Here is a 22373-nt window from a genome sequence, read left to right as displayed (position 1 = left end):
AGCACCCAAATCAAATTGCAGCCGTGTAGTGTTCAAGCTCTGACAGGTTTATGAGGAGGCTGAGTGGAGAAATTCTATATAATAAACGATCAATACCTGTGATAACATATTAGATCGACTCCTGAGGCCACTGATGACAGAGCAGCGGTGTCTGCGTCCTGACTTCACGTTCTTTTGGGCCACGTTCCATCACCTCAAATATCATGCCAAGTTGACAGAAGGTAACAGAGGAACGTTACATCAGAAATCATAACTAAGCAAACATAGGAGCACGTCAGAGAGGATGCTAATCCTCTTAATGAAGAGAGAGAGAGAGAAGGCGGCTTCATCTCTCTGCCCCCAATCTAAGAGCTGGAAACTATCTCTTTATGCAGATGACACCGTTATCTTTATGTGGAGTCTTAAAGAATGGGGAGAGGTGCAGCATTACCTCAATGACAGCCTCATAAACACAGAGGAAAAAGGAGTTCCACAGGGGTCAATACTGGGTCCTGATTGCTTTCTAACACACTGTATATCCGTACCTCTTATTGGGATGTAAACAATGCAGTTTTATTTATATGCAGATGACACTATGATATAAACATTAGTGATGGGAATCGAGGAACAACAATGGAGAAGGATTTGCAAATGTAGACTCAAATCCAAGTCGTGGAAGACTAAAATGATGTGTTTTTCTAAGTTAGAGAACAGTTGAGCATGTCTGTAGCACTCTTAATTCGAATAATGAAGTGACTCAAGTGTCTCAACCTTTCAAATACTTGAAGGCTTTCTCTGAAAATGAAAATCTGCCTTCTAAAAATCAGATCCAGAGTCGTAGGAGAACACATGGAGACAAAGCTTTTTCAATTTTGGTGCAAAGTGATTATTTGATGAGTTTAAGCCAACGTTTGTGAGACAAGTGTGTCTTTCTGTGAAATGTTTCTCACGCTCTTTTGTTAAGTGTTTCAGCAGTAATAAAACTGCAAAGATGAAGGTTAGATAAAAAAAGAACATGCAGCAGTTCTCTAATGTTCCATCTCGCCCTTTAAAGCCAAGAATGACGGAGGAGCCTTTTCACTGAGTCGATCTGGCTGCTTGTGTAATTATCTCACATGAATGCGGAGAAGAGCAGCGGGGTGACAGGTGATCTCCTCTGGGTGCTAAGAGAGAACAGGACATCACTCATCTCATGCAGATGATCTCAGCCATATGGGACGGGTTCAGGAGGGACATCAGGTTACAGGCGGTTTTTAAGACTTCCCCTCTAAAAGAAGCTGCACACTCGTACCTCACGTGGCCTTCCTTTTGTTTTAATTTGTCAGAGGCAGACCCCTCGAGCTAGATACGCAAAGCACAAAATGTTCCTGATGTGTTTGTGCTGGGAAAAAAAAAAGATAAAACTGTCAGCAGAATGAATCAAGTCCTAAAGAGAGAGGAGGAAAAGCCAAGGAAGGTGTTTAACATTAGCGCTGAATACAAACTGCAGATGTAATCAAGATTTTAACTCCAGGTTTCAGCTGCATGACGACTAAAGACATGCAGATGTTGCCTTCTTTCATTAATACCTTTCTCATGTTGTCTTGTGTGTGAACTTGAACGGATGCACACATCATTCCCAAATGACCGACACAACCTGCTGCATGAAGAGATGAAACTTTACCACGTTTAATAAAGCATCACCAAACTCATTTCACAGCTGATAATCTCACTAAACACTTCCCACATAGCTGCTTTGAATCAGGGGTGTTCTGTTGTTGCTGCCCCGCATGCATTTACAATAAATGCATCTGCAGCAACCAAGAGGAGCTCATTTCAATCATCCCAGACTAAAAAAACACATCATAGTCTGCACTAACACCAGCACTTGATTTGGAGGCTGCAGGATCTCAATCTGGTGTGTCAAGCCCTAGCAAGAACCAAAGTATACGTTGTCACTGGTCTGAATCTTCGTCATTCCTCCTGACGGCGACAGAGATGTGTGAAATCAAAGTTTGCCATCAGTCACAGGTAGTTGTTTGTATTTCTGTAGCAGCAGAGGTATTTTTGTAACTTGTTTGTCAGAAATATCAAGACCATGCTGCTGAATCTGAACCATCTTCTGTCTTACTATCAGTACAAAGAGTCGTCTATTTCTTCTGCAAATATGTGCAGAGTAAATTCTGCTCCTCGCTGCAGAAGAGGTGAGTCTCCTACAGCTGTCCCGGCCTGGTTCAGACTCCAGATTCTGGGTTATGTGAGTGGAGGAGCTCATCTCAGGCACACTCATTAGCATTCAGACGGGTTAATTAGGGAGAGGAGCAGCAGCCGCCGCCTCCACGCTTGTGTCTTCAGAACATCAAAGCGCTGTTGGCCCGCTCGGTGGTCGGCCATCTCACTCTTCCCCGTCTCTGCCCTCAAGTTGTTGAGCGACATCGCTCTTTAATCAGCGTCGCATCTGGGGAGCGCTCTGCCCCCTCAGATATCATGCAAATCAGCTCCCTCGCTCGCTCTTTGGTGGTGGAGCGGAGCCTGATGAGGCCTGATGCGTGCTGGTGGTCCGCCGCTCTGCTCAAACACTCATTATGTAAGTACTGTGTTTGAGCCGCCGAGGCAGCTTCTCCTGCGGTCTCACAGGAACAGAAAGTTTACCTCTGAACTCTCAATTGAGTTCTGGCAGGAAGGGAGCTGTTTGTGTGGGTTTCCAGATGGATGCAGTTGGAAAGTGATCGTTTCTCTTGGCTCGTGAGGTATCTGTGGGTGTGCACGAGGTCACTGAGCATGTTACTCATGGCTGCATTCACCAAAGGTTTCCCTGTTCAGTCCAGACGAACAATCAGAGGTCTGTAGCCTCTGCTGGTGACAGATCGGAGCTGTTAGTTTAAGGCTAAGTTATGAAGACAGGAGGCACTTTTTGGCAGCAGAAGCAGGTTGCAAATCGACTCTGATGAAACTTCTGGATCCAGTGAACTTTTTATCAAACGGCTGCACGATGAATCCATGTTTCTGTGGGACAGAGTTTCTTTTTGGACCTTTTCCCTCTCGCTGTGAGGGAAAAGGACGATGGAAGAGGGGTGAGAGAGAATAAAAACAGCTGCACGGTGAGCTGAAACTCACGTTAGAGCCCGGTAAAAGTGAGAAGAGCTGCTGGCTTTCAGACAAATTCAAATCCTGTCAGATTATCGTCAGATCTCCAGCTTTAGACCTGAGATGTTCCTCACTGAGCGTGCTTGGGACGTTCATCTCCCTCCTGAATGTCAGCGCTGGAAAACAGATAAATCTAACATTTGCTGGTAATTTAGATCTGTGGAACATTCCCAGCTATCAGCCTCTGACATCACATCATCGTCGCCTCACCAGATATCTGCAGGAGGAAAACACCCAGAAAGAAGCTGCTCGGTCTCCTAAGTCCACCACGCCTCTGTTTAAGAACATGCACAGTTCACTGTTATCATTTAATCCCCGAGCTATGAGAAGAAATGTCCACCCTCCTCTCCTTCTTCTATCTCTCTTATTTCCATTCCTCTCCCACCTTAACGCCGCAGACGACAGCCTGCAGATAAGAGAACTTTAATAATATCCTGCGACGGCAGCGCTCTCCTTTCTGCAGGTGTAAAGAGGAGCAGTCTTTGATGTATTAACTGTCTGCCAGAGTTGAATGAAAGTATACTGAGCCTTTGTGCAGACAGCCTGCTCTTCAGCTGTAATAGAGAGCAAGTGTGATTTTAAGCCTCACAATGACAGGTGTGTATTCATACACACCTTTGAGTCGACTGGAACAAAGCTGTTAAAGAAGTCAACTCACTTCTAGCTCTGCACTCTTTCTTATTGTTGCTTTTACCTCGGCTGTCATTCAGATTCCAGGGCCGGGGCCCAAACAGAGCACATGAAAGCACTTTGAAGATTAATATCTGATGTGACATATTGACTGTAATGTCTGGGTAATTGCTGAGCGGTGACACAAACACAGGAATATCTAAATATGGACGACAAAGGTTGGCGAGAAGAAGACTTTTTTTATTTTTTTATTTTCATGCAATCAAAGCAAAGCAAATCGGCACAGCGCCACATCTGTGTCACTGTGATAAGAGCTAATGACAAATACTCCAGGGTTTGGCCACATGGTGTGAATGTCTCAGATGTATTTTAAGGCAAAAGCTGACGGAGGAGGACGATACCAAAGCTCTGAAGCTTGTTTTACTTCAGGAAATTTATGCTTTTCTATTCTGGTCAATCTGTTAACTTCCACTAGATCCGCTCTGTTGCGGCACGACGGAATGCAACAAACAGATACGCAAGACTTCTATTTTTGCCGGATGCCGGGGCATGACTCATCAATATGCACAGAGCAGATGGAGCAAGACAGGAAGTCAGGCACCAAAACAACAATAAAAACCAATGATGTATGTAAATATGTATGCTAGGTGCCGTGTAGGGGCTCCACTAAAAGCTCTTACATCAAATCAGGCTCCATACATCTCCAGCAGAGGCTAACTCACTCCCACACGCTGCTCTCTGCAGCTAACACTAAATTGGCGTCCCATTGTGTTAACAAACACGAGGCATTGGCGAAAATTGCATGCAAGAGTCTGAGTGAAATTTTTCCAATCTATGGCGATGATTGAACAGAAATGTGTCCGAGGTCGCCGCAGGAAGTGAGTCATGCTCTCCCAGGAGGCACTAAGGGAAATGGACTGTGCTGATTTGGTGTGATTGAGTATAACTGCTAAACCAATGAGGACAGCCGCTCTGACACGCACTTATCACAGATTAAAAGCTAATGCAGCCATCTTTGCTGTCATTCTGCCTCACTTAGCCCTCCCTGATTTAGATGTTTGCTGTATTTTTTTAATGCTTTGTTTTGTCAAAGTGTCTGTTTGAATGAGTTATTTTCTGTTCCCTTTCATTATCCGTCAGACCTGCTGAGCTGCTTTTCAATTCATGCAGAATGAGCTGCCATCTCAGCACTGTAATCACTGGAAATTCATTTTTCAGAGTGCAATTATCTTGACTTTCCTTCGCTCAGAAGAGCATTCAGTCAAAGGGAAAGCATATCACAATCAACTAACATATTCTCTGAGAAAATAGGAAGGGGAGTGCACAATCATGTGTCACTGGGCGGGCTGAAAACAACCAAGTGTTTGGATCATGGAGATTTACTCAGCGGCTGTCCAAAAGAAGATGATTTTAAATACAACTTTCAGCCGTTGTTATCCGTGTCGGTGTGCAGGTTGAGGCCGCCCAGCATGGACGCTCATCTCCTCCCAGGGAAAAACCATCTGGGCACTTCAAGCCTCCAAATCCCTCCAGTGCATCTGTTGAATTCTGCACACGACAGTCTGCAGCTCCCAAAGCTAATAAACGCTCCACATTGTAACGCTTCCCCAGCCAACAACACTTACTCTATACCTCGCAGTTATGTCAGACAGCAAGAGCTGCAACCGCACACGCCGCTTCAGCATGAATATCAATGTTCTGCGGGGTGTGTTTGGAATCACAGTGAAGGCTTAGCAAAGGGCGACGATGACGCTGACCTTTAAAAAGGCAGGATTGGTGAGAAAGAAGAGGAGAGGGTTGTGTAAGGTAAACTTTAGAGGAGAAATAGAAGCAAACGGAGAGAAGGAAACGAGGGGTCAGAGGAAAGTAAAGCACAAAAACACCACTACCACTCTGGACCCACCTTCAGATAACTCTTTGCTCCTGAGGCCTTGACTTTGCATCCTGCATGAACACTAAAGGCATAATTCATGGGTAGTTAATCTCCCCCCTGAAAAGCCCCTGCTTAGGGGGTAGTACTTTTCAAAGGTCCCAGGGCTTTCAGGGGGCAGGGCCTGCAATACTGAACGTGTCTGATTGGTAGATTACCTGCAGCGTTTTTATTCCAGCCCAGGGTCAAAACGCAGACAACAATGGGGGCAGAGGAACCTTTTAGTTCCGGGTAAAGCAGTTCTGGGGGCTGAAAGATCCCAGAACCCTTGGTTGAAAAGCACCTAAACCTTTTAACCCCATAGAGAAACACAAACCAGCTTAGCGTCTGCAGGTGGGTCTTGCACCTTGCCGTCTTTCGTCTCATAGAAGTATTTGGAGCAAGCAGGCCGTCCACACTCAGCCAAAGATATCTAAAAGTAGGTGAATTATTAAAAGTTGGAGAGTGCTGCAGACGGCGAACCTGAATCGATGCTGCAACATGAAGATGGAGGAGAGGACTCGTGAGATGGAATCTAGTGGACAGTGCTGATTAGTCAGGAGCGAGGCAGTGACACACAGAGCACCATTTGTCATGTTAATGACTGTTTTGCCAAAGCGACAGATGACTCGGCTCACCCTCCTCCTCCTCCTCGTCATGTGTGCCAGCCAAGACGAAGAGCATGTTTTTTTTTTTCTAGTCTTACGAGCTGCAGCTGCCCCCTCTCTGCCTTTCTGTGCGATGTCAGGAGGCATCTCTTCATCCCCCTGACTCACCGCTGGAGTGGATATCTGCCGCTGACGGACACTGTGAGATGGAGATGGCACATTTTCCTCTCGCTTGTCACGTGCCGCCGTCCACTCCATCGCTTGGGGGGTGGGGGGGTAGGGGGTAACTGTGGAGTTGTAATGACCTCCTCCTGGCCATGGCTGTCCTCGCGGAGCTGAGGAGGAGTCATGAAGGAGGAAGAAGAAGAGGAGGCTGAGTACCTGTCCTCTGGCTACTAAAGGGGGCACTAACAAACAGGGATGAAAACAGACGGATTCAGAGGAAAACAGAAGAGACAGGAGCAAATAAAATATCACTCCTCCCTTAAAGCTGTGCTTTCTTATATTTGTGGCCATATGAGGGCAGCAGAGAGGAGCTGGAAACACATGTTGACATATTACGATCTCAGACGTTGATGGTGACGTCTAACTTGTTGCTCCAGAGCAATTGGGTGACATCACACCGGCTATGTCTGCTTCGTCTTTGAGGGATGATTTGAAAATTCAAGATCTTGACGTAGACAAATTAGCAAAAAGACACGAAGAAGAAAAAAAACTGAACAAATGCACATATTAAATCTGTAACAGGAGAGGCAAAGGTACCTGCTGAACATGCAACCATCCGACCATTTACAGTGAAGCTGAGACTTCCCACAAACAGATGAGCCTCCTCCTCTTTCTCCACTTCCTGTCACCCTCCACTGCTCCATAAAGCACGACACGCCCAACAGACAGCGCTGTGGTCTGAAATATACAACCTTTCTTAAATAAACCCGAGGTGGAGGATGGCGCAGGTTATTCCACCTGATTGGCGAGCAGCCGTCTGACAGCTTCTCTCTCCCACATTCATCACACATGTCTTTATTATGGGGAGATTTCCCTCTCAGGGTCACCGGCTCAAACTAAACAAGCAGTTTATACCCCGCCATGAGTGATTCCGCCGGAAAGTCACTTTTTATTCAGCTCGTCAGCGTCAGTGTCAGAGCAGGAAATCATATTTTTCCATCACACCCTGACGGCCGTTTGAAGGCTCAGTGTGATGTAAAAAAACATGATGTGTGAGACGCTCCGACATGCTGCTTCTTTTTCTTATTCTACAACACAAACCTGAGAGCTCAGGGACCATTCAGGGAAAGCTGAGAGTGACTTCAGGTTAGTTTGTTTGGGCGTTACAGTCAGGAGAATGTAAATCTTAAAAATCATATACAGAGACGTCTATTCAGGGACATGCCAAATGCCTTTCACCTGGTTTATTTGACATATGCACACAGAGAGCATCCATTTTCTGTTTTTGTTTTTCTGCTCCACTTTAATTCATGACACCGTTTCACTTGAGACCTGGATTAATGCGCCTCTCTGTTCTGAAGGGCACAGGTGTGTCTGCACTGAGTCAATACAGAGTTAAATGCTGAGTAAATTGGGGCTGCAGGTTTTTTTTCTCCCCCCCACTGGTTCGTAGCAAACAGAGAGCAGAGCAGCAGCAGCACGTCTCCATCAGGCACACATCACTAGTCTCCTCACGTCCGGCCACGCTGGACGGTGGGGGGGTTAGAAGGAGAGAAAATGGAGAGAGCCATGTGCCGCTGACAGATCCCAGAGCGGTGTAATGAAGCTCACCGTCACTCCGGCTCGTGTGACAGCTTCCTGAGGCCAGATGGCTCTCAGTGTTATCCAAGAGACCTCAACGCCGCACACACACACACACACACCCGCCCCCCCCCCGCTGCTGCAGCCCAAATCTGTGCTCACCGATGACCCTCTGCAGCTCCAAAAACCTGGAGGCCATCTTGTTTAAAAGAACAGAACTTGGACTATTCTTTGCAACGCTCAACACGCCGCTACAAAAGGTCACACAAATACCTGTGCACTAAGATTTGTGCTCTGCCCTCCAACCTGTCAGGAGGTCGCTCCGAGGATAGCTGCCAATATTTTCTGCTTAGTCCTTTTGAAGGAAATATACCGAGCACACCTGCAGGGAGCACCTTGGCCTGCAGCAAGGTGGATTTAAAGGTGCAACAGGGTGAGAATGAAAGACTACGGCTCCAAACCTGAACACTCAACCCGTTGCTATACGGCAGAAACTCTCCAATAACAGCTAGGTTGGCATTTCATGAGTTATTGTGATGTCAGCTTTTGTAGTAGCTGCCTTAAAACTGCAAATAATTAATGTAATAGCCCACAACGACTTTAAAGATGGATGCACAGAGACTATAGAGAGTTACAGACACTATAGAGAGCTGCACAGACACTATAGAGAGCAGCAGACACTATAGAGAGCTGCACAGACACTATAGAGAGCTGCACAGACTATAAAGATGGATGCACAGACACTATAGAGCTGCACAGACACTATAGAGAGCTGCACAGACTATAAAGATGGATGCACAGACACTATAGAGCTGCACAGACACTATAGAGAGCTGCACAGACTATAAAGATGGATGCACAGACACTATAGAGCTGCACAGACTATAAAGATGGATGCACAGACACTATAGAGCTGCACAGACACTATAGAGAGCTGCACAGACTATAAAGATGGATGCACAGACACTATAGAGCTGCACAGACACTATAGAGAGCTGCACAGACTATAAAGATGGATGCACAGACACTATAGAGCTGCACAGACTATAAAGATGGATGCACAGACACTATAGAGCTGCACAGACACTATAGAGAGCTGAGCAGACTTCAAAGATGGATGCACAGACACTATAGAGAGCTGCAGACACTATAGAGTGCTGCACAGACTTTAAGAGAGCTTCACAGTCTGCAGAGCTCGTCCTCTCTTTCCACAAGATGTCTGCTTCAGCTCAGCCTCCACTGCTCCCACACTTTGCACCGAGCATGTTAGCACCTTCCCCACAGCAGCTGGAGGTTTCTGTTTGAATCTTTTGAAGTGCAACACCTCGAAATCTTGTGAGGTGAGCCGACAGCTGTGTGGCTTTTATGGATGTCATTTAAAATTCGAGAGTGTCACTGCTGGATGAATGGATGCCTCTGATTAGAGAAAAAACTCAGGAGGAGGGAGATTGTATTCTCACTTGGTTACTTCTCCTCTATCTGTTCCAGGTTTCCATCATTTCTTTGAGGTATGCTACAAAACTCAAGGTTAGCTAATAGTTCAGTTCATAGCCTGACGTCCTGCACGCTTTGAGCTCTCATGCGTGCAGTTTCTTTCATGCACATCCAGGTCTTGTGTGCAGATGCTTTCGTTGGAGACATGTTTCAACTTTCTTGGACCGGCGATAGCTACAGGAAAACTTTTCATTTGGTTGCACCTCCTGAAGCTGTGAAAACGTGCGTTTCCACAGAGACCTCTGTTGGTGAATCTGTTGCTGTGTACTGAAAGTTTTCACTCCTACATTTTATGCTTTGACCTTTCAGCCTCGGTGTTAAATGAACGCTTTTGAACAGCTGATTCTTCCTGATGAAGTCATTCCTCTGGGAAACTACGAGGGCAAACTGTGGGCGTGCAACTATTAAAAATATGTTATATTGTGTTTATCTTTGCAATTACTTCAGATGGAACAAAGAACAAAAACAAACATTCAAATGTATCATCTGCAACCCTCACAGTGCAAAAGTCATGATTTAGCCAGAAATATGCATCAATTAACCGTGATAATCAGGTGATGTGGCTTTATGTCGATGAAAGATGCAGCAAAACTTACAAGTATGAGAGTCTGTCTGCATTCTGCTCTAATAAGGAGCAGAAGTGAGCTGTAGACAAGTTCGCATTTTGTGAAGCAGCACCTCTCTAATGTGTTATCAAGGTAAATAACACCTTTTTCTCTTTCGGTGCGGTCCTCCAAAAAAGAACATTTTTACACTTTGAAGAAGTGTCATTACTTGTGGAAATCATGACTAATATAAAGGAAGAAGCAGGAGTGTGATAGAGTGTAAGAAAGACCACCATAGAGCAGGTGAACTCGTCTGGTTTCGCTTGGTCTGTATTCTTGGATGTAAATTATTCCAAACAGCAGATACATCAGTGAGTCAAGCTCCATCCTCAGCCTAGGGCTGGGTGATAATCCGATAACGATGATTATCAGGATCTAATTATTCTCAATATAAATATAACCACTGGAAAGAGAGGGGGCGTACACAATTTGATACATCTTTGTTGTGAATTGAAATCAAATTATGGAAATTATCTGAAAAAAATAAGAATCTACAAACTAAAACTTCACAAATATCTCATCTTACACTAAAGACCTGCTTCCTGTTAGCATTGTCAAAAATTAGGGATTGAAGGAGCTTATCAGAAAACTAAATCCAGATACAAGCTTTCACTCAGGAGCAAAAATCTGTCTTTAAATTTAAATGAAATAACTATTTGATATTTATCAACATCTCTTTCAGTATCGCCCAGCTCTACCTCAGCTGCTCCCCTCAGGGTTGTTTGGGCTCCCCATTTTTGTCACTTCTCTATGCACAGATAACTTCCCTCCCACGACTGTGACTGCACCAGAATTAAATCTGAGCACTCAGTGAATCTACTGTGTGTCAATTAGTGGGGCTGAAGCTCTGTCATTGACACACACACACACACTAGGATTTGTGTGTATTTTCTTTAAACATCAAAATCTGCAGCCTAACAAGATCTCCATTCCTCCATTGTCACACTGTCTGCTCCTCTCTCGTTGTTTCCTCCTCTGTTGTCTGCATCCGTTTCCTCATCTGCATTCTCTCTCTCTCTTCATCTCTTTCTTTCCACCTCTCTGCAGTGCACTCTTCTCCGGCACACCTCTCTCCCCCCCCTCGGCTCTCAGGCAACTAAATATAGTGACTGGTGCAGACAGCTGCTCAGCCTTATAACAAATGGTAAGCAGAGCAGAGCAGAGCTGAGCGGTGGAGGTAGCATGAGTTTAAAGAGGAACTGAGGCTGCAGAGACGGTGAATGAACCGGATGCAGAGAGGAGGAGAAGCACACTGCAGGAATTTACATTCAGAGCTTCAAACGGGAAAGATATGTAGAGGTTTACTGACACAAAGCATGCCTTCAGAGAGGATCAGTTAAGTGCACCAGAACAAATATCACTTTCATTTCCAGGAGTTAGTCTTGCGTGTGCCAGGTACTGTCTTCTAACTGGATTTTGCAGAAATAAAGAGAGATATAAAGGCTTTGAAATCCTGTTAATCTGACTGTAAGGTTAGTCTTACTGAAACATGGAAAACTGACACTACATCAACACGTCTCAGCTCAGAACACGGCGTCCGCCATCTTTGTTCTGTTGTTAGAGCCTCTGCAACACCAACCTGCTGAGTATTTGTTTGCATCTCTGCAGAAAGCATAAAAAAATACAGTTTTTTTAATCTAATTTCAAAGACTTACAGAAAGTTTCATGCTTAATTTCTAGAAATAAGCCAAATCTGGATGTTTATGTCCTGGAACAAACACTTCTGGCTGCATCCTTGGCAGGTTTGACTGAAGGTCTTGGGGATTGAGGTGTAAAATGTGTGCTGCTCGCGTTCAGGCACAGAGTCGGCCTCCCTCCTGAGGGGCCCTGCTGGCTTGGCGGAGGATAGTTGAGAAACAAGAGGGCCTGTTCCTCCATCACACACCACTGCTCGTGCTACCAGAGGAGAATACTAGAAGCTCCCCTGCTCATGCCAAACATCACTGATGAGATGCTTTTAATTCATCCGCCGAGCTCCCAGCATCATCGCCCTGCTCGCTCCTCTCTCACAAAGAGCTCATCTCACAGAGAGGAGTGTGACTGCAGCTCTGATGCAGGGCTGATGGTTTCTTTCATTTCTGCCTGTGAAGCCGAGGACTTACTTTCTTTACCTTTCAGAAAACATGCTCCTTAAGTAGCCAGGCATCAGGACGACTTTAAAATGAAGTCGACTGCCTCTTTTTACCGTCTATAAATATCCCAGCACTCTGATGCAAAATGTTGCAGCTCTGACACAGGCTTACAAATCTGCCCGCAAGGGACCAACTTCACTTGCTGCACCAATTAGGCGGATCTGTTTATAAAGGTGAGGCTAAATAAAGTAGGCTGACTAACAGGGTGTTGAACGTGTGTGTAGAAGTCTGTGTTTGGCTGCTGCTCTGCCTCTTTCCACCTGTGTTTATCATTTTTTAAAATCCCTGTTGCATCATGAAACAAACCGTCTCCGGACAAGCGATCGATACGCAGGAAATGTCAAGTCTGGATCTTCGGAGAAAGGCTGGCCTCCTGTCTTCTATCCTTTCTTTGCATAAGAGCATCAGATAATTCCTTCCTCCCTTTTTTAAGGTTTGTAAAAATCAAGACTTGATCTAAGGATATGTATGAGGCTTTACTGGACATCTCTGACTTCATATGCACACTTATGGTGTTTTAACTCAGGCTTGAAACGTTCCTTTTTGATAAAACTTATAGTTAGAGCTGGCATAGGCTTGGACCAGCTCTTAGTTATGCTGATATAGGCTTAGAGTGCTGGGGGAACTAGTGCACTGACACGCTGGGATCCTATATCTCACCCCCTTCACCCCAACCCCCTTATCACTTACTTTAACTCTCCCTGTCCAATTAAAGTTACTAACCATAGACCTTTCTGGAGTCCCTGAGCTCCCTAGTCTCGTAGGTTCCTCCTGCTGTGGATGCAACTTGCTAAATACTACGAGGTGCAATGCTCATGGTGGATTAAGTTGGGGTCAGACTGAGTCTTACTGTGTCTTGATGTTGGGTCTCTGTTAATATTTTGACATAGAGTGGTCTAGACCTGCTCAGTTTGTAAAAGCATCTTGAGATGACGTTTGTTGGGATTTGGTGCTATACAAATAAAGATTGGTTGATTGAGAATGTGTCATATGTGCACATTTCCACAGGTTGCATAGGCTCATGCCCATCTGTGTGGCTAATGTCAGCCATCACAAGCACTAGTTTTTTACATTTCTGCTTTGCACAGCTGGCATGAGTTAGCCCTAGTCTGCTAACTCAATCACTGATTTTTCTTACAGGTAGAAAAGCAGAAGAAGGAGAATGACTCATTCAAACATCCCTCCCTGCTGACGTTGAGTTATTCCCTCATTCTTTTCATGCAGGTGCAGGATGGAGGAGCTACTTGCCCGCTGGCTGTCGTGTTTGTGGTGTGTTCAAATGCAACTTCTTGGCTTGCTAATGTGCAACCTCAGGCGACACAACAGTTGGTCTCTGTTTTATTCTCTCCAGTGTTTGTGCAGCAACACTTTGGATACGTTGTGGCCCTTACAAGATCATTATAGCAGCTTTGTTTTCCAGACAACTTAAAAGCGATGCCTCAAACCAGAGGAGAGGAGAGTTTCCACGAGTTTCTCAGACACCATTTTCTCCAGCAAACATGAACTTTCACAGAAGAGGGGGGAAAAGCTCTGAGAGAAATCCTCCTCAAGGATTTCAATATAGTGTGGCTGAATTTTCAAAACTCTTTCCCCCAAAAACCTTTGATGTTATCAGCCGCAGCTCAGACACTTCTTGGGCAACAGACATTCAGAAGCCAAACCTTTATGTCAAAGGCAAGATAAAGAATCCCTGTGAGAGCCTGAAACTACTTTCATCTTACAGACGGGAGCTAAATCAGATGCACGGCTCTGCGGTGGAGATACAGGCTCGGATCACAACAGATCAATTTTCCCAGCATGGAATTTTTGGGGGCTGCTGGATGTTTGATGCTGCCGAGTGATTAAAGTAATCGAAAAGGAAACAAATGTAGAGTCTTTGTTTCATTTGCATGTGCTTATCTGGAGCCGTGGGGGTCATTGGAGGCTGGATGTAAATAAACCAGCACTTGAAATAAAGAGGGGAATTCAGGAAACATGCAAACTTGCACAAACACCCTCATTAGCAGCTGATTGGATCTGGGAAAACAAAACTCTGGATAGCTGGAGGCGACACCAACCATGCACATTGCTCACTCTTTGTTTTCCTCAGCATATATTTGCTTTATAAGAAACAATCATCAGTCCACATGCAGACCGTGAGTAATTTAGGAGTAATTAAAGGCGTCAGAGATTGAAAATGTAATCAGAAACAGCTTTAGGAGGTTTCCTCTCCTGAACTCACTGCATGTACACCCAAACAGGAACACCATATCTTCCTCTCACACAAAGAGCAGCTGCACGCAGAAACAATGCTTTCACAATGGGACCCAATTAGTCACTAAATCAATAACTCTCTCTCAGACTTCTGCAAACTCAGAGAGGTTGGCGGACTTACCTAGAACTCCGAGCCGGTAGTTGATGGTGATGACGATGACGTTCCCATAGCTGGCCAGGATGCTGCCATCGATCATGTTTCCGGTTCCCTCCACGTAGGAGCCGCCGTGGATGTAAACCATAACCGGCTTCAACCCGTTCTCATCATGGATATCTGGGAAAAGACACAAAAACACAAACACGTCAGTTTAGATTCTCTTATGAGTGAATACTTGATGAAGAAAGCAGGATGCACCATTTCTATTTTGCAGGTTTTGACACTAGAAAGCTCAAGGAAGGGGTTGTTGCACCCATGTCAGTGCACTGTAAACACATCAGCATCATGCATCAGTCTCTGTTTGCACATATTTTGCATCCTACCAATGCATTCATGGTTTGTATCCACTGTGGCACAGACCCAACTAGGATTCAACGTCCAGGCTTGCACAAACTGAAAGCTATTAGTGGCGACACAACAGAGAATTAAGCTTGACCACTGGTGATTGATCATTTTTACAGTACAGCCCATAATAATGATAGATGTTTGTAACCCTGCGATGTGTACATCTGTCTCCTCTCCTGCTGCTCCATTTGTTCTCAGTGCAGCGTGCAGGGAACGCTGCTATTAGACCAGATGAACACTGTGTTTATGAGGCTCTCCAGTTGTGATTAAGCTGGGTGATTAGTACATGTGTAGGTGGTGATTATAAATTAAGAGTGGGGCTTGTGCATGAGAGAAGATGGAAGGAGAAGATAGAGATCCTCCCAGTGAAGAGGGTGAACAGTAACTCATCCTGCAGCGTCTGACAGAACCACACTTTCTACTTCTTCCCTCAGCAACAGAACTTTCCTGGTTGTCCTCACACGGCCCGGTGTCTCTCAGACATCCTGCACCACAGCGAGCTCGGGCTGCCTGGAACCAGCAGCTGAACAAACCCATTATCGCCGGCCTTGCCGACCAGCCTGCTTGGAAGTCTCTCAAATGTCAGCTGTGATGAGCATCCGCTGAGGAAAATATTGAATTGACAGGGGAGCGAGCCAGCCTGTGTGCTCCTGGTGGAAGAGATTTAAAGCTGTGATTTTAGGCTTTCACTAAATCATCAAAAAAGAAGGATTTTATTTACCTCAACTGCAGAGAGCAAGGCGAAGACAGGGGATTCTTACTGTGCTAAAGTTATTCTCATCTGCTCTGTTTGAATTTCTGTTCATGCACATTTCAACAACTACAGAGTCTGGTGGTTGCTATTGTGCTAATTATACAAATTTGGTCAACAACATTCAAAGATTCCATGTGTTAAATACTAAAGGGAAACTCCATAGACTTGTTTTTTGTTCACATTTTGGGTCTAAATGACTGATAGCTGCAGAAAGCTTTAGATTGCTCCAGTCTGCAGCTTAGAGACAGGCTGCAACAGCCGCAACCTTGCAGGGCGAGTGCATCTGATCCAAGCTGCAACCTCCAGTCTCAAAATATGAAACCCATGCAGCAGTGTTATAACTGCAGTTCATAAAGTGTCCAGTTGAGGCAGGCTTCAGAAACACAGGAAACCACATACACAGTTTTGCTCAAATAAGGACATGACTGACTTGACTGACTATTTTACAGTTATTATCCAATCCAGTGTCTTATTCTGAAAGTTAAACCACTATCCGTTGACAGAGTGTGGCAGCCCTGGTTGCCAAAGTATCCTTGCAGGAAAGCCTGACCCAAAAGTAGAGTTCCTCCATCCCTGGAGTTCAGCTCAGCCCGAGAGGGTCGGGGTGAATCGGTGTAGGGTAATCCTAGCTAAGAAACACAATCATACAAACAAATAACACTGCCCTTTGCAGCATTATGTGCCTGCATTCAGTCTGTGCATTCACCAAGAGGCCTCGGGCTGCTTATTAACCTCCAGACCTTTTCCCTGTAAGCATCACCCTTCTCTCCAGGGTTTCACTGACATGTTCGCGAATATGTTTGTGAGCGTTCGGATGAAAAATGTCTGACACTAATTCTTATTGACGCAGCCTCTTAACCCTCTCCTGCCACTAAATCAACACATTGTTTGAGCTGGAATAAGTCTGGTAATGCATTCGTGGTAGCTTTACTTTGCTTATTGAAGAGAGCATGGGAATAGAAATGGCGGCTTTGTTGTTAGAGGAAGAGAAACTCAGATGTAGAATAAACTATTTTTTGCAGTATTAGAGAAACAGTGATTTATTCTGAATGCAAGCTATTACAGGCCATGTAAGTAAGCAGCATGGACAGCTGAACACATGCTTTTAGTACAAGGTTGTGTGTTTGCTCAGAAACATGAATGTTATTTGGAATCACCTCTGCCCATTTTAAACAGAGCCTGCCACTAATTCTATGGCTCTAACAGCTCCTGGGGGCGCACTGTAATTGGTTTGCCTCCACCAATTACTGATTCTCTTCCACTTGCCATGGGCTGCGTGGCACAATGGTGTGTGACTTGGACGCTGGCTGTTGTGTATATGTTGCTGGCAGAAGAAGCCCAACACGGCCAGGCAGCAGGAGTGTATTATTCTCCTCCTCCGCAGAGGAAAACAGTGAGGCGAAGGAGTGGAAAGCAGCCCACAGTGACAGGTTATTAATCCTCACCGCGCTCTGAGTGGGTGCCTCGGCTGTGCTAATGTGCCCGCATCTCTTTCACCACTCCTCACCTGCAAACAAGTCCAGGGTAGAGGGGGGGGGGGGGGGGGGGGGATCAGGGTCGACTTCTTGGACCGCAACAGGCTGATACTCTCCAGTGAACACACAGAGACCGTGGTAAAAAGCCAAGGAAGTTTCTGCAAGTCACTGGGAACCCAAAACTTGAATGTGCATGAGTCCTTTCAATCCAAACCAGCAGCTCTACCTCAAAACAACATCCTGATACAGCTGCATCCTGGAGCTTTTTCATAAGACAATCTATATATGTCCTCCTATCTGACTCTTTGTCACACTATTGAGGATGATTATGATTATCAGGCTATTCCTATGTAAAGGAAGTGGTTATAAATGTCTTCCTCGCTCTCCAGCGTGCAGGGAAAACCAGGATCTCCATCACAACACATTTACAGGTTGTTTCAGATGGAGTACACTGATACCCAGGCTTCTAGCACCAGGGTTGGAGTGGAGGATTGAGGTGGACCTGGGCAGACAGCTCCACTTTTCAGGAGAAATCTGCAGCACCACCCTTAGGCCAGACCTGGTCTAGGGCTAAATATACAGATTTGGTGGCAAGAGTGCAAAGAGGGGCTGGAGTGTAAAGCTCTACCCAGAGGCTCTGTTGGAGCTTCAACAACAAGGCTACTCAAAGACTTGGGGTGTCTTGGGGAGCTAGTCTGCACAAGGCAACCAGGGAGCTCTCGGAGGAGGCCGAAAAAGCAAGCTTCTGGCTATGGAATTTGGAATGTATTTATTATAGGATAGCCCCTTGAGATGCAGCATCTTGTTTTCAAGGGGGTCCCAAGGTATGGCTGAGAAGAAGGAACAAAATATAGGGAGCAAGCAGCTCCTGAAGAAGTTTAGCTGCAGGGAATGTCAGGGAGACGTCCCTGTTCACTGCCCCGCCACCAGGAGATGTTCTGGGCTAAGGGGCGAAACAGCTATGAGCAGTGGTCCCCTGCTGATGACTCAGCAGCTAACCAAAACAGGCACCGTTGGGGGTGCGGCAGGCTTAGGGCCATGCAGGAAAAACATCTACCTGCAAAACAAATTACAGTGAATCATTAAAACCTTCAGATATCAACTGTATAGAGTAGAGAGTACAGAGTTTCTCCAACACAAGCTTTGACATAATTTTCTTGATTCCTCACACTATGCAGGGTAAATAATGTGACATGTGACTCTAGGTGCTCCGGGGTCTCGGGGGTTAAATACAGCCCTGCTAATAACAGAGGCAGGTAGGTGTGGGTAAGTTCCTGTTTGTCATTCAGCTCCACATTAAGAGCGGCCCGGTGAACACAGCGTGGGCGGAGGGAACAACCTTGAAGGGGCAGCTGCACATAAAACAAGAGCGCTGCCATTAAGTTGTCATAGTGTCTAACTGATCTGTATCTGATGGTCGCCGCGGGCCTCTGTGGGCTCAGACAAAACTATTCAGCCGGCTCTCCATCAAACAAACAGGCTAATTGACTGGTGCTGTCCGTCCCCTTTCGTGTAGAGCAGCGGGGGAGTCAGAAGTCAGAGGGGAGGGGGGAGGGAGAGGGAGAGAGAGAGAGGGTCTACTAAAGAGAGACACCCTGCAGATTTAGAGCACTGCTTTATTGCGGGGAAAGAGAGGGTGGTCTCAGGGCGCCGTGTCCCCATCCTGTCAGCGTGGAGTGCACTTAAAACTTTAAAGGAATCAAACTGCTTCGAGTGCCTTCTCTCTCTCTCTCCTTTTCTCTCTTATAATCTGAGTGTCTCTCGCTCTCCGTGCTCTCTTGGGCTTGCGGAGCTCCCCGGGTGACTGTGCAGCAAGTTCGTCCCAGACATTCATCACTGCCACCCGGGCAGGAGGGATAATATATTCCTCCACTGGCTGCGCGGCGTTGCACACATTACTCATCTTTATATGGGTGAGGCAGGCGGGGGAGGAAGGCTGGGAGGAAGGGGAGGGAGCGGAGGCTTGTTCGATGGCGTCTGTATGAATTTTCCATTGCTTTCAGCGTTTTCTACCATTACCGGGATGAACACAAATGGCGGTTAATGGAGGCGAAATGAAGTGTGCAGCCGCTCGCCTATAACCGCCACCCCCGCCGCTGTCTATCCCAGCATGCTTTGCACAGACAGTAACAGACTTCCTGTTCAATACAGTCCCAGTGACATGCCTAAACACAGCCTGCCTTTCCTCCAGAGAGTCACAGAGAGTCCTTATTTGGCTCAAACTCAAACCTGTCAGGAGCAGATAAACAACTACCCAACACAGGAGGGAGAGCAGAGTGTTTTTAAAGTGACCTGGAGGATGGAGGCAAGTGGACTCAGATTCTACGTCTGGATAACTTTTATAAACATCCATGAAGGCTTGTATTTTAATCTAATATCACCTTTCCACATATATCACATAATCTATAGACATCATAGAGTGGGTATAAAGTTGTGAAGGCAATGCAGATGTTTCTTAACCCTGCATTCTTCCTAATGTCCAGCAGGGGGTCACTCAATGTCAATCTAATTGTATAGCATGTATTAATAAGCACGAATGAGTTTATGGTCTCAATCTCTAGTTTCTTCTTCAACACAGTAAATGATGGTCCGATGTAGAGTCACAGAGAGCAGGAGGAGGGGAGGAGTTAAGGGTGGGGTGACCAATGAGGAAGAGACCTAGCAATGCTCATTCATGATGTCATCCAAATGATCAAGTTTGGCATCAACTAAAATACTAAGGCCAGAAACAACCGTCTATAATGAATGCGTAAAAGAGGCTTCAGCAATATTTTACTGGTCCATAAATCTCTGGAGAAGGACAATGTAGCAATGATACTCGATTTGATAATACTTGATTCTGATTGGTCAACAACCCCGTAACAACAGGGATTCATTCTCAAAAGCAAAAGCAACGCCTGGGACGATCTGATCACACACGTTTTATTAGATCAATCTGAAGGAAGCAGAAAAGAATGGAACAGAAATGAATAGAACAGAAGGGATCCAAACAGAATAGAATTGAACAGACTAGAATAGAATGGAATGGAACAGGTTGTTCTTGAGACCAGACTTGAATAAAGACAGTTAGCAGACACAGATGTGAGAGCAGCCTGAGGAGTATTTAACAGAATGATTATGCAAAGTAGTCCACCTTCAGGGTGTTGAATTGCATGACCACCTGTTCACTATACATTATCCCTTATTCATTAACGATTCATTGATTTCATGTCAAGGAATCAGAACATATAAGCTTTGCTGCAGCTTCAATCAAAAGTTTGAAAAAGTTATAATATTAAAAAAATGTAATTAATCCATTAAATTGAATTATAAACTTGAGAAAGAACATGTCAGTTTGTGCAACTGGTGAATAGAAATCCAGCTGGTGTTAATTTGTGGTATCCAAAGGTTCATGCATCTCAGCTCTTCAAATAATCTTCACATATTGGGCCTTATTATGGCTTCTTTGAGAAGAAACCATACGTGCTTTGAACTCACTGTAGTGCTCTTTCCACTTTGTCCCTTCTCAAAGGAGGAGAGTACATACTGGCAAATCTGAGAAGGCAATTCTAGTAATGCCTTTAACACTTCTTGTTCGGGACATAATTGAATAATTATAATTGAAGGTGCGTTTGATTCATACAGAACTCTCAAGGCAAGCGGCTCTCCTTACAAAAGCTCATTTAATGCTAAAGAGCAAAGTTCCAGCGGCAGGGAGCGAGCAGTACGTCAGGCCTGCAGAGCGGAGAGTTTCTCTGCAGCAGCAGCCGCCGGGGTGGAGGTGGAACCACGGGGGGATCCACGCGGGTAATTCATCGCCACTGCAGATGTTCAAACAGTCAGGGTGCATCGATCCCGCCTGCTTTCCTGAAAACTTGGGCGAGGCGAGGTAGTGCCCAGAGATGCTCTTTATCTAGACCTTTCGGCACATAGAAACCTATTTTAGAGGGTTCAATTATGTGTGAAATACCATCAAAACCTCCCTTCTGCCTCAAAACCTGTGCACGGATACATCTCTGTTACCTTTAGCTTCTCTGAGGTGGATAATGTCTTCTTCCTGCAGCAGCTGCAGGGCAGATGGTGTGTGTTTAATCAATCTTAACAACAAAACGCTTTCTCCTTAAGATTTGGCTCCTTTAATTTGACTATGTTGCATCTGTTTGGTGCAAATCAAATAAATGGTGGTGATTCCCATTCGAGGTAATGAACACCTGGAGGAAAGTCAAGCTTTTAAAAGGACCCAGACAGAAAAAGTACAGGTTCATAAATAAAAGAAAGGAACCTGTGGATTAGTACGGAAATTCAGCTTACATCATTTTAATCTCTGAGTCACTGGATTCCTTCAACTGCAATGACTTATACATTGATCCCAGGCACATACATCCTGTGCATGTTGGGGTTGATTTAAGGACATGTGGACAGGAGGACTGCTAAGCTGTGGGATTAAAAAGGAACTCCACCATCTCTGCACAAAAACACGAGTGCATTCATCATGAGCCGAACTATGCAGCTTATGAAACAGTTGCACAAAATAATCTGTGGCTGGATGGGATTCTTGTCAAGTGTGGGGATAATAAGACAAAAAAATGGGAATAAAAGACGCTGTTGAGCTGCATCATTAGAACTGTAGGAGTTTGACCCATACATGAAACTAGCAGGTTTAAGGGGAAGCTTACGCATATTTCAAACTGCCATCTGTCAAAACATCAGCCTCATAATTTGCAAAAAGCCTCCATCAGTTGCCAATCCTCTCTGTGTCTATACATGAAGCTGCACAATGTATTATTATTCCAGCATCAGTGCTATAATGTGATCAGCTCAGAATTCCAGGCTCACTCTAACGGGGCACCAAAGTACGACTGCAGAGGATTTCATAAACCAGGACACATTTCCAGTTTCTGGTTGACTGGTTATTCAGCTATAGTTTTATCAGCTACACTATGCACCAGAAGAAAGCAGTGAAGCAATGCCAAGGCTGCAATGCATCCTGGGACGTGTAGGCACTACCAACACGAGTCAATGAGCTGCAGAAACAAGTTTGTGCAGCACATATTCCCCTAACCTTTCATGAATTTACTACAGTCACATCAAGCTGATCAAAATGTACAAAATCCTCCAGAACACATGCATGTTCATCAACCTCATTGCTCAGTGAGGCTCCAGTGTTAAAAGGGAGCAGGT

At 45.3% G+C, this 22373-nt stretch overlaps 1 protein-coding gene across 2 annotated transcripts in view; it reads right to left on the bottom strand.

The window, feature by feature from the left end:
- The window catches only part of nlgn4xa (neuroligin 4 X-linked a), a 104308-nt gene that overhangs the window by 30403 nt on the left and 51532 nt on the right, over nt 1-22373 (bottom strand). For both annotated transcript variants that reach the window (XR_004630145.1, XM_034677615.1), the window contains one exon: nt 14604-14756. Coding sequence is in view for 1 of the 2 variants with exons in the window: in XM_034677615.1 (XP_034533506.1) it covers nt 14604-14756 (153 nt within the window). In the remaining variant the exon portion in view is untranslated. The remainder of the gene's footprint in view (nt 1-14603; nt 14757-22373) is intronic.

This window comes from Notolabrus celidotus, chromosome 24 (assembly GCF_009762535.1).
Source record: "Notolabrus celidotus isolate fNotCel1 chromosome 24, fNotCel1.pri, whole genome shotgun sequence".
In the NCBI taxonomy this organism is placed as follows: domain Eukaryota; kingdom Metazoa; phylum Chordata; class Actinopteri; order Labriformes; family Labridae; genus Notolabrus; species Notolabrus celidotus.
Note: the sequence above shows the minus strand (reverse complement) of the source record. Positions and strands in the feature narration are given on the sequence as shown.